At 37.7% G+C, this 21,250-nt stretch overlaps 2 protein-coding genes across 3 annotated transcripts; one reads left to right on the forward strand and one right to left on the reverse strand.

Annotated features, from left to right (window-relative positions):
- Positions 1-3,618: 3,618 nt before the first annotated feature.
- On the reverse strand, positions 3,619-14,229 carry yipf1 (Yip1 domain family, member 1). 2 transcript variants are annotated; one of them, XM_052011510.1, is made up of 10 exons: positions 14,206-14,229; positions 12,804-12,879; positions 11,431-11,594; positions 10,833-10,913; positions 10,245-10,332; positions 9,794-9,910; positions 8,225-8,391; positions 6,270-6,452; positions 5,332-5,444; positions 3,619-3,750 (listed from the first exon to the last, which is right to left on the reverse strand). In XM_052011510.1, the coding sequence occupies exons 2-9, from the start codon at positions 12,832-12,834 to the stop codon at positions 5,340-5,342; spliced, it is 936 nt and encodes a 311-aa protein (XP_051867470.1). In that variant the 5' UTR covers positions 12,835-12,879; positions 14,206-14,229; the 3' UTR covers positions 3,619-3,750; positions 5,332-5,339. The 2 variants fall into 2 exon arrangements, with proteins under 2 accessions (XP_051867470.1, XP_051867467.1); XM_052011507.1 differs by lacking the exon at positions 14,206-14,229 and adding an exon at positions 13,747-13,892.
- A 114-nt stretch (positions 14,230-14,343) lies between these two features.
- Positions 14,344-21,144, forward strand: dio1 (iodothyronine deiodinase 1). Its single transcript, XM_052011511.1, has 4 exons — positions 14,344-14,674; positions 16,388-16,531; positions 18,353-18,552; positions 19,747-21,144. Exons 1-4 carry the CDS (start codon positions 14,344-14,346, stop codon positions 19,810-19,812), a joined length of 741 nt encoding a protein of 246 aa, XP_051867471.1. The 3' UTR covers positions 19,813-21,144.
- Positions 21,145-21,250: the final 106 nt, after the last annotated feature.

Raw genomic sequence — 21,250 nt, forward strand, 5'->3', positions numbered from 1 at the left:
TGGATAACTGCAAAGTGTTCTTTAAGTTGCATAGATGAAACTTAATAAGTTGATAATTATCAGATCATGATTTTACGGTGATATTGATCAAGACCCAAGAAAAATCCCCTGCTCTTTAAAGGTGTGCTGTGGGATCCTATTTCCACTTTACACAGCAAATGGTTCAATTTCTCATTTGTAACAGAGTACCTCTGACAGTGCTGAACTATTAAAGACTGCATTGAAGTGCCAATCTAAAATTTGTTCTCTGGAGTTGGGACCTGAACACACAACCTTTTAACTTTGGCAGGATCAATACCACAAAAACATTACTAGCAACTCTTACTTAATTTGAAGCTGGGTTTCTTTTTCAATTGTTTTAAGAAACAAAGGAAATAATTAAGATGCAATACATATGCATGTATATCTAAACCAATTTATAGACCCACCTAACACCATATATTACCATGGACGTTTATTGTTAAAGGGCAAGTTTTTTTTTCAAAATTGCTAACCAAAGGTAATGAGTCTCAAATCTACTGAAACATTCAACAAACAGAAACTTGAAAATGGAACCTAATCCAAGGAGTGTAGAGATACAAGACTTGATCTGAGCCAAATTGGAAACAAAAGCCATCTGTAACCCAATTACAGAAAATTAGTTTACATATGAACAAGCTGCCTTTCTGGCATCCTATCTCGTTTCTCGGGTGTACGTATAAAAAGTCCCATGGTTTTACTCAAAAAGATTATTAAAGGAATAACATTAAAACAAAGAATAACATTCACATTAGTAGGACCTTACTGTCCGCAAATTAGTTCATATACTTCCTACATTAAAACTGGGACATTTCAAGAGTACTTAGTTCCTTAGTAACTTTCTTATAACCACACGAGGCAACTCAGCCCTTCAAGTCCATGCCACCTCCAAGCAGAGGAATCCCATCAGTCCCATTCCCCCTTCTTTCCTTTATTTTCCCTGCAGCTTATTCTCATGGCATCAACAATCATTCTGAGTTAAGTAACCATTTCAGTTCGGAACAAGCTGCATCTTCAGTACATTTACAACATTGGTGTCTGCCTGATAATATGGAAAATTGCCATGGTATATCTTGTTCACAAATACATTTTCTGCTGCTTCATCAATGACCTTCATTTCATCATAAGGTCAGACGTGAGAATATTTGTTGATGATTGCACAATTTTCAATTCAGGCATATGTTGAAAAGTGGCAAATAACATTTGTCCCACCAAAGTGCTAGGTAACGACCATTTCCAACAAAAGAGTCTAATCATCTACCCAAAGGCATTGCCACTGCCAGGTCCCTCACCGTCAAGATCCCATCAGTTATCTGGGGATCATTATCCACCAGAAACTCAACTGGACCAGCCTCATAAATACTGTTGTTAGAAGAGTCAGAGGCTGGGTGTTCTGCAGTGAGTGACTCTGTTCCTGACAACTCAAGATATTTCAGCCAGATACAAAGAACAAGTCAGAGTGTGATGGAATACTCTCCACTTGAAGGTGGCTTTGCCTAGGATACTGCCCAGAGGATATCTTCTATTGATATCCTGGGGCTGAGATGATTGACCTCCAATAACCACAACCTTCTTCTGTTGTGCAAGTATGACTCTAACCACTGGAATGTTTAGCCTTTGTCCATTGACTTCATGGAAGTGCAGCTAGTTTTGGATTTTGGGTCCAGTACCACAGCCAGCATATTGCCAGCTGCCACCCCTTCACTGTCCAATTTTACCAGAGTGCTTTGATGCCACACCTGGTCAAATGCTGCCTTGATATCGAGGGCAGCCACTCTCCCTGCCTGGATGAATGAGCACCAACAGATCTCAAGAATCTCAATGCCATCCAAGACAAAGTAACCCACTTAATTGGTACCTTATCAATCACCCTAAATATTCCTTCCTTCTACCATCATCCCATGGTGGCAGCTCTGTCTACCATCTGCAAAATGCACTGCAGTTACTTGCTCTGGCTACTTTGAGAACACCTCCCAAACCTGCCATTGCTATCATCAAGAAAGACAAAAGGCAAGACTGCAGTGGTTCATGAGACAGCTCACTACCACCCTCTCAAAGGCAGTTAGAGTTAGGTCATAAATGTTAGCCTTGCCAGCCCAGATCCTGAAAAGGTAAAGAAAAATGGGTTGACAGAAAGCATGTTTAAAAAAAATCCAGATGAGCCTTCTTCAGGAGGTGGGAAACCCATCTTTTCCACCTGTTCTTAGCCCTACACTCATTCCATATTTTTTTTAAACCATTCATACACTTTTCTTTGCTGATTTGCCCACAAAATATTTTAAAAATCTCCTTCCTTCAACAGTGATCACTGATGACCATATTTGCTGTATACAGACATACAAACAGGTCCCTACAGTAATAAAAACAGAAAATGCTGGAAACAGTCAGCAGGTCAGGCAGCAACTGTGGAAAAAGAAACAGTATTAACATTTCAGGTTGAAGACCCTTTATCAGAACTGGGCAAGAGAGAAAACAAGTTGGTTTTAAATTGCAGAGAGGGTATGGATAGGAAAAAAGAGATTAAGGTCACCCATTGACTGGATGACCACATTTACAGCATATCCCTATGATGGCCCTGGCTTTACCTTACCAGAGATATTCTTTTTGTTCTGTCCATCCCTCACCAACCTTCTGCAACTTAAAACAACTTGTTTTCTCTTGTTTCTCCCTCCCCTCCACCACAAAGTTCTGGTGGAGGGTCTTCAACCTGAAATACTAACTCTGTTTCTCTCTCAACAGCTGCTGCCTGACTGGCTGAGTATTTCCAGCAATTTTGGTCTTTACTTCAGCTTTTCAGTAGCTGCAGTTTTGTATTCACAGAACATTCCCTCATACCATTGGGAACATCATTGGTCATCTGCAACTGGGGTCAGGAATGGGGTGATGTTGGGGAAGCAGAAACTTATCTCTGGAGGTCAGATATTCTGAAGTGTCCTTGATCGCCTTTCAGAATCATCCAGATCTTCTACAGGTTTTTGCTCCGAGTGACTAAAAAGTACTTGAGGTTACAGCCTATTGAAGGGATTTTGAAAAATGATAGAAAGTGCAGTCTATAGCAAGACAAATGATTGTAGATATTATCCTGCTCTGCATTTTTGTTTTGAATCACCACTAACAAAAAAAAAGGGAAGCATGGCAAAATAAAGTAGGAGTGCATTTTGCAGACTTTCCTTTTCCGTCTCTGCATGATTGATTTTTTTTGTTTCCATTCCTGGAAGCGAGGAAGATGCATTAAAGGCACATCAATCCTTTCACCCAAAAATTGGCAATTCTTCACTTGCATACAGTAATTTAAACATTATTAATTTTTATCTTTTTGTCAAGTTCTATACAAAACCATGATACATAATAAATTATGTACATTTTATGATTGGCAATTTTGAATAAAGTAAAGCTGTTCAAAAAAAGTAACAATTTTCCTATATACATAACTAAGCAAATCTAAACATTATTAAAGATTATTACCAAAGATCACAAACAATATTTTTCCAAATTAAATTTGCAAGCTGTGCAAAAAGTATTTACAATTTGTAAAGTACACTTTTCATTAGACAGTGGAAAAGTAGAACAGGGGAAAAAAAATCAGAGCAGGCACAATGCAAGGATCCCAAAACCTGATTTAATTGGTTTGGAGCTCTACAATGGTTAGATAAATCAGCATATTTCTTTGTAGTTATACTGGCTGTTTCGTTTGAAGAGCCTTTCCGCATACAAAGACATCAGTGAACAAATCTAAAAAAATAAAAAAAAGAAACATTTTACAATGGATACAGATATGACTTATTTGAAGTTTTCAAAATAATACGTGAATCAACAAAGATCACAAAGTCCTAGTTTCTTTATGGTAAATTAAAGATGAGTTAATTATTTTGAAGTTAACTTCCAAAATATTTATTGAACCTAAGTATATCAGAGAGATCTTGCTTTTACACTGCAAACATAACAGACAAGGAAGGTAAACTCAAACTGACTGAGTAAACAGATTACGTTGGGACACTGCCAGAGAGAACTGTAATATGTGGATATGATGAGTAATTACAAGGAGGGTGAACACTATGAACCAAACTAAAATGAGCTTATTCAAAAAAAATCTTCACATTCCTAATTACTGCACCATATTTCAAAAATTATTTAAAACACCCAATCTTTCTCATTAATTAAATTTTATACCAAGCAATGAAACTAAAGGAAAAGCAGTTTTACAATTATTTAATGAAAGCCTCAATGATTCGAGTACTCAGCAAATTCTTGGGATTATAGCGAGTGGGGAAATTGGATGCTGTGTTTGTATTTTAGAGAAAAAGTATTGAGTCAATAAAAATCACCAGTACCAGAAACCCAACCAAGAATTTGAAAATGAAGGGAAATAACTGGAGAGTGACTGAGCAGGAAGGTAGAAAAGTAATTGACTGATAAGCATTGTAGATATTTTTCTCTCTATTTTAAATGGGATTCATACTAAATTCAATTATAATGCAGTGCAAAAAGTGTGACAAATCTTGATGCCTTAAGACTGGATTATTAACTAAATTACGATAGCAAGTCAGAAAAGGTAATTATTAATTAAAATAAATTATGGATGTCATGGCAGGGCAAGTGATGTGTTATTAATGTATCACATTGGAACTGGGAGAGAAGACTAATCCCATAGCAGCAACCTCTGCACATCCCCTATAAAGCTGATGAGCTAGAGTTTCAGACATTTGAGAGAGAGATGGAGAGAGAGATGGAGAGAGAGATGGAGAGAGAGATGGAGAGAGAGATGGAGAGAGAGATGGAGAGAGAGATGGAGATTACTACATGAGCCACGTGCAAAGTGGCATTGGATCAACAAGATCAGGAAAGTGAATGCATGGCTCAAGGACAGGTGTAGAAGTGGGTTTCGATTCATGAGCCACTGGCACCAGTGCCTTAGAAAGCGGTTAGAAATTTATTTAATTATTTTAGTTTAAGTTCCCCAACTGCCATGGTGGGATTCAGACTGACATCTCTGGACCAATGGCCCAGGACTCTGACTGCTAGTCAAGTAATTTAACCATTACACAACTGTACTCATTCAAGGCCCATTGAAATGTAACCCTGAGATTCAGATAAATTTTCACTAATTTGGAGCCAGACCTGAGACTTTCTATTCTGCATGGGTCAGAAGCACACTAGTTCACATGATTAACTGATAGCACACTTGCTAGTGTTTGGATTCTAAAAAGGTAGAAACCCATTAAATTAAAGCTAAAACAATCAAAACCTAAATTGGGATGTAAGAATTTTGTTTCTCCTGTTTGTCCTTCCTTCCCCAGTCATGGAAATGCTCACCTGACAAGTTATGCACTGTGGTTTGCCAAAAGAGTTCCATTACGAGTTGGAGTAATAGTTGTGGAGACAAGAGGAGAAGGCTTGACTTTTTCTGGTGGATCAAAGAAATAGGCCTGGGAAATAGCAATAAAAACATTTTAATAAGTCCAATGGTATCTTAAAACAAGTTTTCCCAAGAAAATGTACACCAGATGTGTGCATATGGTCCTTTAGACAACAGTAAATGTGGTTCACTATAAACTGCATATCATTGGGCAAAAAAAAAACCAAACAAAAACTTGTAAAAATCAGAAAACACAAATTGAGAATAGTGAAAGCTTGAACAAATACAAGAAATCAGTTAGCGATTTGATAAAAAATTGTTTCAACAAGGTTTCATCCAATGTACTTCGGAAAATATGAATGCAGGTCATTTGAAATTGAAGCCCAACAAATAAATTACATATTTACTTAAATTAATAAGAAATTTAACACTTTCAAAAGATGGAATGAGAATTTGAAAATTCTTCTGAGCTGTATGCTGCACATGGCTTCTCCTCAATTACCAATTGCTCAATACTGGAATCAATCTTTGCCTATCTAAATCAGTTCAAGCATTGGGAAAATAAACCTGTTAGAATCTATCACTTAAATGTGTCTGATGGAACTCACTCAGTGGATTTATGGAGGTCAAGGAAAATCAATGCAAGACAAAAAATAATCTTGATTTCTAATTCTGTCCCAATGTGGAAGTCAGTGAAAAAATTTGACAAAACAGAACTTAGTTTTTGTAATTAATTAAAAAGTCAATATATTATTTAGTTCCATGAAGCAAGTAAATTATAAATAAAATTAAAAATGCTGAAAAAACTCAACACATCAGGCAGCATCTGTGAAAAGAGAAACAGTTAACATTTCAGGTCTGTGACCCTTTGTCAGAATTATACATCCATATGTACCTTACAGCCAACTGCAAGCAGGGCATGAAGGATCAGAATAACTACAATAGTCGTTATGGCAATTCTCCGGTTATCATCCCGGACAGCTGGCCAAAAGGTCATCACTAGTACGGTGCCTGAAAGGCACATGGCCAGTACTATTGTCAGCCAACGTACTATCTCACTTGGAATAATCCACAGCATCTGCAATATGGAAAGAAGGGAAAGAAGAGTTACATGCTTACACATGATCTATACTGTCCATATTAACATTTTTTTCTATCCTTGCCTAAAATTCTAGGCTTATTAAAAAGTTTGTGCCAGTAACTGCTGAGGTTCCTAGAACATCTCCCCAGGTTTACATCCTCTGCCATGTAATTCCCACCTTTATCCAAAATTCAGACTAATATCATTAGTCAATAAAACTGTCTTGATATTTAATCATCTTCATTTGCAGCAACAACAAAGTCCTAATTTTTAACGTGACTGATCTAGAATTCCTTGGTGCCAGCAGACCCATGTCAATAGGTCACTGCACAGTTTTGGTCATAGGCCTTGTCCAGGAACTTCTTGCTACTGAAGACATTTGAAATAGCCTTAAATAAGGCATTCATGTGCTGTTCCAATACAAAACATGCAAAAAAATAACTGTGGGGCTGTGTGTGGGGGGGGGGGGGGGGGGTGGAGGGGGTGGTAGGGGTGTGGGAGGCAAAGGATAGCTGAAGGTGGCAAATAAATAATGTAAAGGGGATCTACCAGATTTGAGTTTCCAGCACTGGAATGGGACTTGGTCAGAGAGGTCTCCATTAAATCAAGCAGCTGCCGAGCAAGCAGTACTATGAAGATTTTGTTGGGTTGCAAGTGACCAAAAATAGATATGCTTTGGATGAATGAGATCTAACTTATCTCAGCAATTCAACTTTGCTCCAGGCATTACATTATTTCATTCATATGTGGGACAAGTGGTGGGAATGAAATGAGTTTAGTGTAGGATTAGTATAAATGGCTGCTTCATGGTTCTCACAGACCCGGTGGGCTAAAAGGCCTGTTTCCGTGCTGATAGTTATATGATGCTAAGGACATCAGACATGAAGACTGGCTCATTAACACAAGTGCAATTTGCAGAGCCCCAAAATTCCAGAAAAAAATTGCATGATCACACAGTACTCTTGGAAACATTGTTTTCATAAATGTAGTTCTGAAAAAGGCAGGGTTACATTAATGAATTTTGAGGCACGATTTCTCAGAAATTTGATGATGCACAAGAGGTTCTTACTGTGGATCTTCAGCAAGGATCCTCAGTGGATTATTGCCTTTTCACTGTGGTACCAGCCTTGCAATACATTCTACATTTTGTCCTGTTCCTCACCTCATATCGTATCTCTTGTTTTGTCTGCAGCTGGCATTAAAATAATGATCAATTTTACTTCGCTCTTCTCTTACAGGATTTACAAATAGCGTGGCTAAACATTCCAAACTGAGATGAACACGATTCTGTGATCTTTGAATCATCTCTCTACTATTCCATAAAATCAGGCAGAATCAGATAGCCTAATATCAGTGGGCTATCCTGAACTGTAGCCCAAGCCACTAAAGTAGTTGGCTGGTGAAGTGTCCCCAGGAACATCAAATCCCAGCTGTAACTCTAATTGCCTCTCCAAATTTTCCACCTGCATCTCCTTCACCTTTCTGTCGCAGTACCTCTCTGGCAGGTCATCATCAGCTTCAACAGTGAATATCACAGCTAGACACAAGAGATCTCACTTCTTCATAGACCTAAAGCCATAAAGCTAATAATCCTTATTGCATTACTCTACTTATGACTAGTGTTCCTCTAAATACTGCCATTCCTCCCAAATTCTAGATGTGTTGTTCTACACATACTTTCCTCTGGCACTTGTGTTGGAGTTAAGAGTTGTCACACCATCCCAATGAACTTAGCCTAACCCAAGTTCGAAAATCAAGGTCATACTTACTGCAGTAGGAATGTAAACAAATAGCGAGTATCCATAGACACACACTATCTCCAAGAATGAATATGAGACAATGTTCATCACTTTATTGTTTCTCCACATCAGAAAGCCCCAGAGTCCAAGAGGAATGAGCCAGGCATAGGTGTAGATTGCTGTAGCTGCTATAGAAACTACAAATAAGAACAAAGTTATGCTGCATAGCTACTACAAATATATTTGTTTTTACTGAAATCCAAAAGCATTGAGAAATGAAAAAGGAAATATTTGTAATACTGCCAGTGGTTATATTACACTTCTTCTAAATTGTGAATATCCACATGTTATGAATTGCAGTTCTACGTTTCTGTCCGAAACATGATCAGGAATAAATGCTAAAAGTACAAAAATCAATAATGTTTTGGACATTAAGAATGGGAGCCCAATTTCTATCAATCTATGAATCATATACAGTATTTTAATACATACTGGGCCACATTTTGTTGCCCATAGTCCTCACACATCTGTATTGATCTGGGCCAGAAGTGGCAGGCCCTTCTTGCTGGCCCTTTGCACCCTTGGGGTTATTTGCTGTCTGGACCTCACTGCTGTACTTGAGCAGTATAGTGTAAGGTCCTGCCCTTATAACATCTCTCACAAGCCTTGACAGAAGGCAAAGCTGATGACAGAGTCTTCAGTCAAAACTGTCAGTTCTGTACATCTGAAGATGGGCAGCCCTACACAGCCACCTGCCACAGCGAGCAAGATTCCACTTCCTAGCTTAACAAAGCAAAATGTGTTTAGATGTTGCCTATTTATAGGTAAGAATTTTAATTCTAATTTAATTCTAGTTCCATTAGAGACAAGAATTTAAGGACTGCCAGAAGGAGAGAACCAGGTGGGGGAAACACAGCTTCAATAGATTGCTTGTGTTTTTGTATATATTATTGTGAAGAAAAGTAGCTCGGGAATTTTGCAGCATAGAAGAGGGACAATGAACTAAGTGCACATCTCCTGGTTTTCAAGACTTATCCTGTGCCCTTTTAAATATCATTTTCAGGTATTATCTGTATCACATCAAAAAGCTATTTGGATTTTGTTTCCACTGATACAGCAAACAACACATCCAAACAACAATTTGCATAATGTAACTTTAAATTTATACTGTCTAGTTATAATCACGTTCCAACGGAATTTTTTATCCCCATCAAAACCCTTTAATGTATACCGCTATCACCATCAGTGCCATTAACGTCTATTGGGTTATTGCAGATTCTATAATTATGAAAGAAAATGGAATTAGTTTCTTAAAGTTATCAGATTCCATCTACAAATGACAGCATTTAAGAGACAGCTTCTTGACCTGCACCAATTTTGCTGTGAGACCATTACTGAAAAATGTACACACTGTGCCTGGTGAAGTCATTCATGTCATGGTGGAATGGTGGAGGCTGTCAAAACATTGGAAGTGCAGAACAACTTCCAATGTTCTCATTATTCAGTAGGATGGTGTGCTGATGTTATATATGTTGTGCCATCTAAACAATATATTTTAACTAAATTATATTTCTACACTAAAGGAGTATTCCCCCTTACCTTTATGGAACTCAGGTACATAACGATAACCACGCTGGCCACGATGAGTCAAGAAATTTGCAAGGTTTCCACTTATTGCTATTGCAAACACCAGAGTGGCACAGATCCAGAAGGGACCTGATGAAGACAAATTTCAAAAATCAAGCACTTGTTTTCTTCAAAATACCAAGTAACAGTAACACATCTAGATTCAAATGTGACCTCGCACTTTCATAAATATCACAGAACAGCTCTTCACTTCAGTTTTGAAATGTTTACAAATTTTATGGATTTCCTCTAAAATAATCACTACGTATACTTTTTCCACAAAAAAAACCTTTTGTATAAGCATATATATTAAAAGAGAGTGGATGGATATAATTTGAAATGAAAATAAAGGGCATTTTATATTCAAGTTATTACTTTAAGACAAACTTTTCTTTCTAGTAACTATTGTAAAACATGTGCTTACCATAAAGATCTGGATTACTGCGGATATATAATCTTACAAAGTTTTTGCCAGGAAGTGGTAAAAGGGAACCTTTTATTCTGTCCAATACCTATAATGCAGAGAGGAAAAATTACAGTTTACTCTCAGTTAAATATTGTTCTATGTCAAAGTTTTCAACTTAATTAATTTATTAGCAAGGTCAAAAAAAGATCCCAGGTAACTGCTGGGACACCAGGTTTGAATGTAGTAGCTTGTGCAAGATTGGAGAAACAGATAAGCTTGGATTATGTTATTTGATCACTGACTATTTGAACATTCATGTATGCTTACAAAAGATAAGAGGATCAGGTTCTGATATCCATGATGGTACAAAATTCTGTTGCCACTCACATTATGAATCACACACAAGGAATAGTCATTTGCGAAGAAGGGGTTGAGGGCATGGATACCAGAAAATTGGTATCACACAGAACCAAGACACAATGTAAATCAATACCCAGATGGATGAAATGGAAGGAAAGAAAATATTTTAAAATATTATTAAATCTTCCTGTTTTTTTTTATTATGGATGAATAAAAGCTGGTGAAGGAAGTTAATTCTGTCCCTACCTGGAAGGTGTCAACATCGAAAAATGTTTGATAATATTCAAAAGTCCAAAAGGGGGCACTCTTCTTTTGTCCTGCAAGTAACTAAGGAGAACAACAAATGTTAACCACATACGTACTTGATCACAAATATTCTAACTGTAAGTAGCTTTTCTTTAAAAAATATAAATAAGAAAATTCAGTTTCAGAAGATGCCATTTTTCATTTTTAAAAAATAGAATACTTGTTACACAACAGACTTTCACTTAAAAGCAATCAATATTATAACCCTCCCTGACTTTTTTCCCTACATTAACAAACAGAAAAAGAACCACAATACAAAAAGGGCATCAAGGAACCAAATGAAAGGGTAAACTAGGGGAATACCACAGAAGCTCAAAAGCAATTAGATACATTTCCAATTATGGAACTTCACTGAAGATTTGAATTTTGAAATACACTGAAGTTGATCAATAATGAAAAAAATTGGGTTATTAGACAATATTCCCCCCTTATTAAAAAAAAGTTTTTATGTTTTGCAGATTATTGAAATAATTATATATTTTGGGGGACATAACAGAAATTGAACGTATTGTTCAATTACTATTACAAAATTGCTCACCTCTGCCTTGTCAGAGTCTTCATTCCCCAGCAAATCTTCATCCTCATCTCTTCCTACCTCATCTGATGGACCTCTCTGATTTTTAGGTTTATCATTGGGATCTGCGATGCTTATCGTTGTGGCATCAGGATTTGCTGCCAATAGGTTTGTGGCATCATCGAACTCTACATTAAACACACACAAATGAAAGAATATCAAGGTATTATAAACCATCTGAACACTCAGTGTTGCTGGAAAATTCATCCACATTAAAGCTCTACAAATGGACATTGTTGTTGCAAATTAATGAAGCCATGGGCAATACAAAAATAATTAATTATGACAGGTATCAATGAATTACTTCTTATCCATCCTGAAATAGTTCCTGCCCCAACAGAAACAAACTAGTTTCATTAGAAGGCTTCAATCCATCTGTGCATTTATCAACAAGCTAAAAATTCTCATTATTTGAATTAGACCTTTAACTTGCCACTGCATCTAAATATTAAGTTTCTTACACCGTATAGTTACTTAAGGTTTGGGTTCCAACAAAAAAGACAGTGAAAATACCAAATATCAGGTTAATAATTGTTCTTAAAATGGCATGTGAATCTGGATGACTCAAGTTATCTCTCCCAGATAAAATGTATTGTGTGGGAGCTGTTCACTGGTATTTCTACTGAAAATATTCATTCTCAAATTTATGTTCTGCATTTAAAAAACTTAAAGAAAAACAAAATTACTCATAAAGCCTTAGAGTTTGTGCAGAGAAAGAAATGTGTCAAGTCATACAGTACCAAAACAGGTCCTTTGGCCTACAGAATCTGTGCCAACCATCAAGCACCTATATCTCTAACTCTATTTTATTCTCCCCATGTTCCTACCAACTGCCCCAGATGCTGCCTTTCACCAACACACAAGGGGCAATTTACAGTAGTTGATTAACACACCAACCACACATCTTTGGGATGTGAGAGGAAACCAAAGAACCAGGAGGAAACCTACACGGTCACATGGAGAATGTACAAATGCGACAAAGATATCACCTGGAGTCAGGTCCCTGAAGCTGTGAGGCACCAGCCCTAATGGCTGCGCCACCATGATGTCCACAAATCAAACATGTTTGAAACTGTTCTTTATTACAACTGTAGAATTATCCATTAGTTTAAAAGTTTTCAAAAGAGATGAAGATCGATAATGTTGATAAAGATTTCAAACAATAATATTTCAAAATGAGCAGCAAGAAGGCAGAATTATTTGCCAGGAAGAAAGACTATTGAAACAAATTAGATTAATGGTCTTAGAAGTTATTGTAATAGATGAGTAAGAGCTCAAGAGCTGTGATTAAAATGCAAACATTATTGCAGCAAAAAATAGATCACAAATTAAATTACCTTGGAACTGCAAATCATCTGCAGCTGCCATTTACTTGGTTGTCAGAACTATCAATTTATGAAAAATCTTTAGTTCCTGCAAAATAAAAAATGCTGTCATTGTAATATTCAGCCTTGTGAGAGATGAGACCTCACTCAAATTATAATGAAGCTTCACCTTAACACAAAGTATTTACTTAAATGTATTTGGGATTAGAGTAATCAAAGGAAATATCACAAAAGTTAATATGAAAATTAACTGTGGCATAAATTGATAACAAAAGACAAGTATGATTAAAGGTTAACATTCTGTGCCGATGTGGTACATGAGCTAAAACATTTTAACTCTATAATTGCATTGCATTGCTGTAACAATGGATAACATAACATAGCAAATTAAGTAAACATACTAGTTATCAACACCAATACTAATTGCCGACAATTTTCAGTATCAGCTCGTCCAATGATAATCAAGACTGTGACACACAGATCAGACTGGTTGCAGGATCTAACCCTTTACTGGACAGAAAGGGGGCCCCCTCATTAAAACAGCTCCTCTAATTATGAGGAAGGGAACTGCCTTGGTTCCTGCATCCTTCGATCCGCAATCCAAGCTGGAAATTGATTGGGGCGTTTGATGAGGGCAAGTTTCAGTTCAGCTGTGATGCCTTCACTATTTTGGCAAGCTCGCTGACAATCAAACCTGTCAACCTGATGGCCCAGGCGTGAAGAGGGGCCCTTCAGATAAGTATATTTCATGTCAGTAGCACCAGCAAAACAACCACGGCGAGGGATGAATGACCGGTGGAGGAGGAGAATCAGGGGCTACCACTGACCCCCAAAGTGTATGCAAAAGCATTCAGTCCAAGAGGGAGGGGATTACCATGGTGACCATTAAAGCCCCTAACAAACCCCCCCCCCCCTTTCTTATTGCCAATGGAGACAGGGCGCGGGCCTCCCTCACCGTAGGCAGAAGCTCACAGTCAGTCCCTCCTGGCAGCGGGTCGTGCTTGTGTTCGCCGCCTGGCGCTGGCTCGGGATCCGGGGGTCGGGTCAGGTCGGGCTGGGCCGGGATGCGTCCGGCTCCCATGCAACGCAGGCCGGACCAAGGCTCAGGCCGCAGCGACGCGTCACCGTCAGCTCCTTAAAGGCATCGTCACACAGCGCGCACCTCGCAGACTTTAATACGCCGACAAATACATTCCCCACTTTTACACCGAACTATGCTACCGCACCGAGGGCCAGACGCTTTGCAAAAGACAAAGTAGCTGGTTCGATTTTACCGACGATAAATTCAAGACAAATAACGATACTTTTTTTTATTTCCTTTGTGCTCCACTGTATTACTCACTGAAAGTGAACCTGTTGTATCCGATATCCTACTTAACCCATTCGTTGATAAATTCACTTAGATGGGTCGTACCTTTTGAAATCGCTTTCAGTGCTTCTACCCAATCAGGTTCCACGGAAGTAATGCATTGCACAGGTGAAAGAAATATAAACACTTCGGGTGCGTCGCTCATAGTATTTCTGTGGGTGGGAGCAGCGAGCCTTTTGCGACATGGGGAAATTGATTGTGTACCTGCAGACTTTCGTCCTGCTAATCTACGTTTGTCTGCAAACATTAATTGGTAAATTTATGATCCTTCTTTTTCCTGAAACTGTGAAGAAGTTGGTGCTGAAAGCTGGGTTGAAAACCACCATGACTCAAAATCCAAAGTTCAAGTATGAAGACTGGGGACCGACATTATTCAGTTTGCGCTTTGTGAAAGCGGTGGTTGAACATCTATTGATGAATATCGGAGATGAAGCTTTCAAGGGCACCTCAGCTCCCAATACACGAGTCATTGACTTCGACAACAAAGAACATAAAGTGCTTGATTTCCTGAAGGGTTTGTATGAGTTACGCGTTCGTGTGTCAACACATACCTAAATGCTGGAGGAACTCAGCAGCTCAAGCGGCATCTTTGCACTGTTTATTTCCCTCCATGGATGCTGCCTGACCTGCTGAGTTCCTCCAGCATTTAGGCATATGTTGCTCCAGATTCCAGCATCTGCATAATCTCTTGTGTCTACGTGTTCGAGTTTTTTTTTCCGCAAATTCAACAATGCATTTAATCGATGTAATCCGTAGTTCTAAAACTAACCTAATTCTTTGGTGAAAGTACCGCATGACTGCTGGTTCAGAGTCCAAATACCTAAAGACGAACAACACGTAAAGCTAAACGACATCTTGCTGGTGGCCAACAATCGAACATGTGAAGCTAAATTTTCTAATAACCTATGTATAATTTAGACAAATGTTTCAAAACGGCAAGCAAAAATTGACACATTTCGGGGGCATAGCTTTTAAGGAAGGAAAACGACTTTAAGGCTTTGGTAGTACTACAAGGCTCCACCAACGATGCAACATTTCATCTTCGAGATAAGAATTCGGTCTTGTGTGGGCTTTACGTAAGTAAGTGACCCGCCCCTCCCCTGGCGTGTGTTTTCTACAACAAAATCCTGTTCAAGTCCGCAACCACTGTCATGTAATGCGGGCAAATCCACCCATAAAAGATGCAGTAGCTATAACCAAGCTGCATTTCGCTAGCTTTGAGCAATGAGGCATGCTACGTAGAATTTTTAACAATAACTTGCATTTCTAATGCATTTAAGGCGCTAAAAATAAGCAAGATCAAACAAAATTTAACAAGTAGCCACATTAGCATTTAGGTTGTAGAGAATGGCTTGGAGCAAGGAAAAAAGGCAGAATTTCAAAGTAGTAATTCGAGAGTTTAGGCAGCTGAAGAGGTTGAGCAATTGAATTAAGAATTGGGAAAGCCCAATATCTGAAAATTACAGGGTTGGTGGATAACACAAATGGGAAGGGCCCATATTTTCACTCAAACCTGTAGAACCAGTTCTTTTACTTTGTCATGAGTGTTACACTATTGATAAAGGAGAGTGAGCTTATGTAAAATGGTTTTAAGTTTAAATTAGATGAATTTTGTACCTGGATTCCTCCTTGGGCCAGTGGTGGGATTTTTACATGGAGGTTGAGTTGGCCCATGAAATATGTAGCAGAAATCTCCATTAGTGGGTAAATATTCTGTGGGTACAAAGCCCCATGTATGTGTGTCACCATGCCTGAGTGAAATATATATATTTCTTATTGATTTGCTATGGAGAAAGTATTGTTTCAGCAATTTTTCCTCATGCCTGACTATATATCTTTGTATTCATGAAATCATAGAGCAAATTGCCCTGTCTCTGTACTGATTCTTTAAAATGTAGCAATTTAAAACGAGCTATCCAATCAAATTCCCACCCACTTTCTCCACAGCCTTTTTGTTATATGTACAGTACTTTCATAATGTTTGTGCCTTCTGTGTCATATCAAATCAATTCATTGCGTAGAGGATAAATACTTTAATTTTCAGATGTCTTTCCCAATTGTTGTCAATCTTTGGAAAAATGCAAAAAAAAATCCTTTGTTCTTCAGTTACAGTCTCATCGTGCACTATTTTCATGTTATCCATCCAATGTGATCTGCTCTGACAGATATTTTTAAATTATACGTCCACGGCTTTCTTCTTTCTAATAGATTCACCTTTATCCCCCAGATAACCGACCACTAGTATTGAGTTTCGGAAGCTGCTCCTGACCTCCATTTCTTTTCAAGTTTGAGGAGTTCAAAAAACTTGTCAAAGATTTCAGCTCTGTGGCTGATTTCCTCATTGTCTACATTCAAGAGGCACATGCCACAGGTACAAATAGATTCTCAGCAAAAGAAAGTCTTTTTGTGTTTGTTACTCTTGCATACCATTTTAAAACTGTATCTTCAATGTGCACAGAAGGGTTAGTGATAAAATTTCTGCAGAGCTGCTCATTATCCATGGTAACCAGTTGCCCTTGCAAAGGTGGTGGTGGTCAAGTCAAGTTTATTGTCAGATGCACAAGTATGGTGAAGTACAGGTACAATGAAAAGCTTGCAGCAGCAGCATAGGCATGTAGATTCAGACAACAACACACAGAACACAAGTTGTACGTGTACAAGACATTTTTAAAAACACAATGCTTGGAGGCACACACTCAGACACACACTTGGAGACAAGTCCATGGTAGTGCAAGAGGTGTTCTGTTGCTGAAGTAGGATTAGGGTTCTGCTGATTGGTTGCAGGAAAGTAGCTGTTCCTAAACCTGGTGGTATGGGACTTTGGACTTCTGTACCTCCTGCCTGACTGTAGCAGCAAGAAGAGAGCATGATCCAGATGATGAGGATCCTGGATGATAGATGCTGCTTCTTAAGGCAGCACCTCATTCAGATGCTTTCAGTGGTGGAGAAGAATGATCCCATGATGGACCAGGCTGTGTCTACTACTCTCTGCGGCCTCTTCCATTTCTGGGTATTGGAATTGCTATTACCAGGGCATGGTTCAACTAGTCAGGATACTTACTTTCTACATTGCATCTGCAGAAGATCATCCAGCTTCCTGAACCATTCATTCTGGTGAAGATACACCTGCAGTGATGTTGATAATGGGTTTATGGTATTTAGGCCTATTGAAAATGTCTTTTTTTTGGGTATATTTCCAAGGTGGGATACTGTGTGACCTAAAGGTGAACTTGCATGCAGTGTTCTCATATGCTTACTGCACTTCTCCATCTTAGAAGTAGAGGTCACGTGTTTTGTTGGTGCTGTCAGGAGAGCTTGGGCAAGTAACTGCAGACCATTTTGTAGGTGGCACTGTACTACTGTATTGGTACCAGTAGTAGGTGAAGTAAGTGGGTTATTTTGTCCTGGATGATACTGAGCTTGCATCAAGGCAGCTAAGATATTCCATTACTCTTCTGACTTGGGCCTTGAAGATGTTGAAAAGCTTTGGGGTATCAGATCCCCTGTCTTTGAGTTGTTCCTCTAGCCACACAATTTACGAGGCTGTTCAAACTAAGTTTTTAATCCGCGTCCTCCTAAATATTGATGGTATGGAACCCTGCAATAGTAATCATGTTGAATGTCACAGGTGGATGGTTGGACTCTTTCAATGAAGATGGTCATTGCTTGCCACTTCATGGTGTGATTATTACATGCTACTTACTAGCCCACACCTCTGTTGTCCAGGTCTTGCTGCATGCTGGTCTGAACTGCTTTATTTACTGAAGTTGTAAATGGCATTGAATACTGTACAATCTCCAGCAATCATCTCCACAAACCATATGATAGAAGGGAGGTCATGGGTGAAGCAGCTGAAGATGGGCCTGGCACACTGCTCTGAGGTTTGGCTGTTGTATTCCAGTCGTGACTGGGGGGCAAAAAGATCCATAACAACCACTATCTTTCTTTGTTGAAGGTATGAATACAACCTATGACTGGTGGAAGAAATAATAAAACTAGGTTTTGTCAGCTCACTTGTTGCTTTTACCATATTTAGTAATGCCCTTGCCTTTTCAACCATCTAGTTAGGACCTTCACCTATGTTTTTAATTAGAAATCATCATTTTTTAAAAATATCTCCTTTAAACAAAAATGGCACCTTTCTTTTGAAGTTTTTACATTGTTTACTTAATTTTATTGCTATTTGTTCCAGATGGCTGGACTTTCAAAAACAATGTGGAGATTAAAAAACATCAAACATTAAGTGATCGTATTAATGCTGCAAGGATGTTACTAAAAGAAGAGCCTCCCTGTCCAGTGGTAGTTGATTCTATGGATGATATGACTGGTATTAAATATGGAGCCATGCCAGAAAGACTATATGTGGTGCTTGATGGCAAAATCATTTACAAGGTAACTGAGTATTCTGACATTCAAAGATTTACTTTGCAAGGTTAAATCCCTGCTTGACCTGAAATCAATAGTTTCACTACTAGTCTTTTCTGATATTTTGTTTCTGCCCAAGTACAATGCAATGGCAAATGCATCCTAAATTCATACCCCACCTGTTCCTGAAGGAATTGATTAATGCTAAATCATTCTGTCATACTGAACAGAAGTGTGTTAATTATCCACTCCATTGATGCTATGGTTTGGCTATTGTATTACTGTACCTCTGGCCTGCTTATTTTGTCTCTTTTCCTCAAACGTGCTGGAAAGCAGAAATATGCTTTCAACTCTTATCTCCAAGGAGGAAAAATAGCTGGGCCATGGCCACTCCTTGAACAAATATCAGCTGTTACATCAGTTTGGGTGAGATTATTATAAATTGGAGGAGGATGTGCCCAAGGTAAGGGATGGTCTTGGGACTTTGGCAAGGTGGTTGAGCCAGGGTGCCAGAAGTTAGCAAGACTAGAATAGGTGTAGTTAAGTAAACTTGCAATTGAGTTTTCTAAATTGAGAAAATTTAAACATTTATGCTAGAATTTTACATTTTGCAGGCATGTATTTTTGTCTCTTGTGATAGGATAGAAAACTGAAAAGGGAAGATTGTGTAAATGAAGATAAGCTGATTTTTTTGGAACTGGTTGAAGATTTTATTTATTAAGGGTCAATGTATATGACTGACAATGTACATAAGTTTTATAATATAAATTGTTTTGACTTTTCAATCCAAGTTTACCAGTAGAATTAGCTTTCTGAAGTTTTAAATAAAACTAAATGGCAAAATACTGTTTTTCAAAGCCCTTTTGAATAACTGGCTTTTGCAATTCATGTTATTGCCATCCACAGAACCAACTGTACAAGTATATATTAAAAAATACTTTATTTTGACTAAAACAACATTCTATATTGATTGCTTTGCCTTTACTTATTAATTTGTCATAAAAGGTACTCTAAACTTATTGATACAAAGCTTTTGTGTATAAGGACCAATTTTGTATTTGCAGCAGTAATAATCATCAATAATGTTACTGAGGGGAAGAGTAGAACTAATTAGCACTTGTCTCAGCTGTGGATCAAAGACAAGGCAAATCAAGACACTGTCAGTCTTTGGCAGAGATTGTTTAATTCCTCACTATAACTATATATTTTTGTGCATTTCAGGGCAACATGGGACCTTGGGGATACCAACCAGAAGAAGTACGATTAATTTTGCAAAACCAAAGTTAAACTATATTGGCAGAGCTTTCAGTACTGGTGTAATCTACTGAAGAAGCTTTCAAATATGACCAAACATAATAATTAATCAAATCAGTAGTTTTCTTTTCCATAATTTTCTCAGTTTTTAAATTGCTATGATTGAGATCTGATAGTTTGAATATGGAGGAAAAGTAGCTTTGTATTTGGTTAATATTTGTTTCAATATAAATTGTACTAATTACAAGTTTAGCCTATGAAAACTTTGAGGGTTGGTGGTGGGGATCTGGTAGTGGGATATACTTGATAAACAACTGCCTTCTAAAACATTAAATTTGACAACACTAACAAACAAAAAGGAACAAAATTCATGAAAGTGAATTTTGATTTGTGTATCCTTGCATCCTAAATGCTAAACTTGGGTACACCTTTTGACACCTGCACTTTTGCTTTCAGCAACTGGATTACATGAATACTCAAATCTTTGTCTAATAACACTTCCCAATCTAACACCATTTAAATAATTCACCACCATTGTTTTTCCTACTAAAGTGGTTAACTTCACATTTATCAATGTTACATCCATCTACCAAGCTTTTTGCCTACTTACTTAATGCCTAAGTCACCTTGAAAGCTCTTTGCATCCTTCACAATTCACATCCCACCCAATTTAATATAGTTGTCAAACCTCAAATTATTAATTTGTTCCCTCATTCAAATCATTGATATATTGTGAAGCCCTGTGCTATAACTAATTGCTATTGCCAGTCATCTTATTCCTACTGTTTTGTCTGTCAGCCAATTTTTGATCTTGCCATTATCATGCTCTTTAATTTTACACTCTGACCTTTGAGTTTATCAAAGGCTTTCTGGAAAAACCATGTACACCACATCCATTAGCTTTCCATTGCAGTTTTGAGGTGGTACCTGGTATGTCTGTCAAATGATTTCCTTTGTAGAAATCCATGTAACCTTTGTCTAATTCTGTTCACTTTTCAAGTATCCATTATCGTATCTTTCTAGTGTTTTACCTACTACTAATGTTAAGCTCACTAATCTTTCCTATTTCATCCTTTTTCAAATTTCCAGAATTAAGAACTCCATTGTGTAACAGCAAATTATTCTGCTTCATTTGACAATTATAATTAAGGAATAAAGAGTCAGTCACTGGAGGTACAGTGATTTTTAGCTATGTTATTTATGAAGATTACAGCCAAAATTAAGACTGTAGTCTAATGTTCTGAAATATAGCTAAGGACATTTAAATTAGTGGATGAAGTCTTTTATTCTGAACTATTAAAGAATTAACAAGTTTGTATTTCTATTGTATTAATCAGACCATTTAATTAAAAGGAGTGAAATCTTTATTTTTCCAAGTTATCATAAATCTGTTTCAATCCATTCATGGATTTAAGAACACTGGAAATAAAACATCTTCAATTTAAGTGTTTTAATGCACCATTTAGATTTT

The sequence above is a fragment of the Pristis pectinata genome, chromosome 3 (genome assembly GCF_009764475.1).
Source record: "Pristis pectinata isolate sPriPec2 chromosome 3, sPriPec2.1.pri, whole genome shotgun sequence".
Lineage (NCBI taxonomy): Eukaryota > Metazoa > Chordata > Chondrichthyes > Rhinopristiformes > Pristidae > Pristis > Pristis pectinata.